General features: G+C 38.8%; 1 protein-coding gene across 1 annotated transcript in view; it reads right to left on the bottom strand.

The window, feature by feature from the left end:
* The window catches only part of LOC106882036 (protein diaphanous homolog 2), a 15,993-nt gene that overhangs the window by 10,864 nt on the left and 2,392 nt on the right, over positions 1–2,737 (bottom strand). Inside the window, exon 2 of the mRNA XM_052967177.1 lies at positions 1,492–1,669. Within this exon, the coding sequence (XP_052823137.1) occupies positions 1,492–1,669 (178 nt within the window). The remainder of the gene's footprint in view (positions 1–1,491; positions 1,670–2,737) is intronic.

Raw genomic sequence — 2,737 nt, 5'->3', positions numbered from 1 at the left:
ACACTGCACCTTTCTTTACCCTACAGTACTACCTATTTTTAAAACACACCCATAACTTCTTCTCATTTCACTTTGCATTTCTGCAAGTTTGAAATTCTGAATTCAAATTCTGCTGAGGTTGATTCTGCCTTTCATTTTGTCAGGATTGATAAAATAAGTACTAGTCAATGACAGGAGTTAATGTAATCAACTAGCTACCCCAACTTAAAGAAAAAAAACGACTTCAAACTTTGTGCTTATAGAAGAAAGGATTATAATTGTTCTCCACATGTCCCTATCACTACATTACTGGGCAACCTGCTGGACCTAACAGCCAATTTCCCACTAATCATACCTTACTGTCTCAATAAAAGAATTACACACTGGAAAATGTAGTCCAAGATGCACAAAATACAGTGTGAGCATAGCTAGAATGCCTTTGTCATAAGTTAGGATTAGTATCATGTGGCAAATTAACAGTTATCATCACTATTCTCCTCTATGGGTCAGAAGGTTGGGTGCTGTACAAGAAGCTGGTCAAGCTGCTGGAACACTTCCAACAGAGATACCTTTGTTCCATCTAGGACATCTCATGCAAGGAACAAAGATATTACCAACAACAAAATGCTCTAGCAGGCCAACATCTTGAGCATTGAAGCCATACTGATGCAAAGACAGTTTAGATAGACAGGTCATAACTCACACATGAACAAATCCCAAGGATCCTCACCAAAAAAACATTATAAAAACCAGCTGAAATTCCAACTCACCCAAGCAGGGTTAGACTGTACAGAGTGAGAGGTAATTGCAGCACAGAAGGGTATGTGGTTGAGGCAGCATCCAGATCACTCAAGAGAAATAGCGAAGACAGGAGTCGTTGTTTTGACACCCATCTGACCAAAGCCTACATATTTGCCCTGAGTGCTCCAGAGTACGGTTGTTCGAGAATCAGTTTACATAACTAACAGAAGGCTTGCTGCTCTTCCTCATGATTTGTGGACATGGAGAACTGCCATCAAAATGCATTGGACAGGATACCTCACAGTATTTGTTCTCATCTACTGTGCATTGAGTTCAAACCCTACCAAAGTTAATCTTTAATTCTTTTGGAGTTGATAAAATTCCAATCCAGAGAGGAGGATTGATGAATCTGTTAGAGGGTTGGCCAAAATATCTTGCTGCAAAACCTGCAATGAGACTGATACCAAGGTGTATTGGCTGTAATGCAGAATGTCCATACAAAATATTGTCTTAGGACTTATACCACAGTACCTGATTTATGGATGGTGCCTATGCAAGCTAATCCAGCAGCCTTTCCTTTGGATAAACATTAGGGAAACATGCATACAGGGACAATTGCCTGTCTTCTTCAACAAAATCTTGCCCACACCTTCACATTCATGTACAGATCTATGGACAAATTTAACTGAAGAAGGTTCTATAATGAAGGTTAGTAAACTAAGCAATCAGGATGAGTTTTTAAATTATAATTCGATTTTCATTTGATATTACCATAACAAATTCTGTATTCTCTTCAGTGAAGCTCCATATGGTGTGAATCAATTCAAGACGATCTCTAAAACAAGGTATCAGGGACAATTTTAACATGCAATCATCAACAGGTTTCAGCTCAATGCCTTCAGTCCGTAGTCTCTGATACATTTCAATTTCATCAGCATCAGGTTGATATCTGCAAAAATGTATAGACTCACTCATATATTTCTACAAAACACACACAAATGTATATATATAACATTGCTTTCCTTCTTTATCACACACAAAATACAGGAAACATGCATGGCATTTTCTGCTATATGAAATATATATGTACTTTGGCAAATTTTTGCTAATCACCAAGCAGAGGTGAATAAATAAGTTTACAGGATGTTTCAACAAACAGTTAAGCAATCCTGGCAGTTAATTTGCTGAAACATATTCATGATTTGTAAAGCATAAGATAGTATGCTTACTTTTTCTATTTTATTAATACTATAATGTGGCTTGAGTGGAGGCGCAATGGCCCAGTGGTTAGGGCAGCGGACTCACGGTTTCGATTCCCAGACCGGGCGTTGTGAGTGTTTATTGAGCGAAAACACCTAAAGCTCCACGGGGCTCCAGCAGGGGATGGTGGCGAACCCTGCTGCACTCTTTCACCACAACTTTCTCTCACTCTTACTTCCTGTTTCTGTTGTGCCTGTAATTCAAAGGGTCGGCCTTGTCACACTGTGTCAAGCTGAATATCCTCGAGAACTACGTTAAGGGTACACGTGCCTGTGGAGTGCTTAGCCACTTGCACGTTAATTTCACGAGCAGGCTGTTCTGTTGATCGGATCAACTGGAACCCTCGATATCGTAAGCGACGGAGTGCCAACAAATGTGGCTTGTATTCTGCACACTAACCCATCCCATGGTTTGGTGGACCATGTTGTATAACACTGGGTAGGAGTGTGAGGTATTAATGAGCCCAAAACTTTGATTATGTTTCATCCATCATAATACATATAAATTCTACTACACACACACACACATTAGTTGTAGGTCAATGCTTTTTAAATACACAAAGAATCATAAAAACTCTGAATGGATAAAATTTTCAATACATGTGTGGAATTTAAATACATGTTTAGTATAATTATAATTTTGTTGACTGACTTCAAAGTTTCACCTGTGAATGCTTATCCAAACCATAAATACAGCTGTAAACACAGGATTAAAACCTGTTATTTCTCTCTCTCTCTCTCTCTCTCTCTCTCTCTCT

The sequence above is a fragment of the Octopus bimaculoides genome, chromosome 1, assembly GCF_001194135.2.
Source record: "Octopus bimaculoides isolate UCB-OBI-ISO-001 chromosome 1, ASM119413v2, whole genome shotgun sequence".
Classification (NCBI taxonomy): Eukaryota; Metazoa; Mollusca; class Cephalopoda; order Octopoda; family Octopodidae; genus Octopus; species Octopus bimaculoides.
Note: the sequence above shows the minus strand (reverse complement) of the source record. Positions and strands in the feature narration are given on the sequence as shown.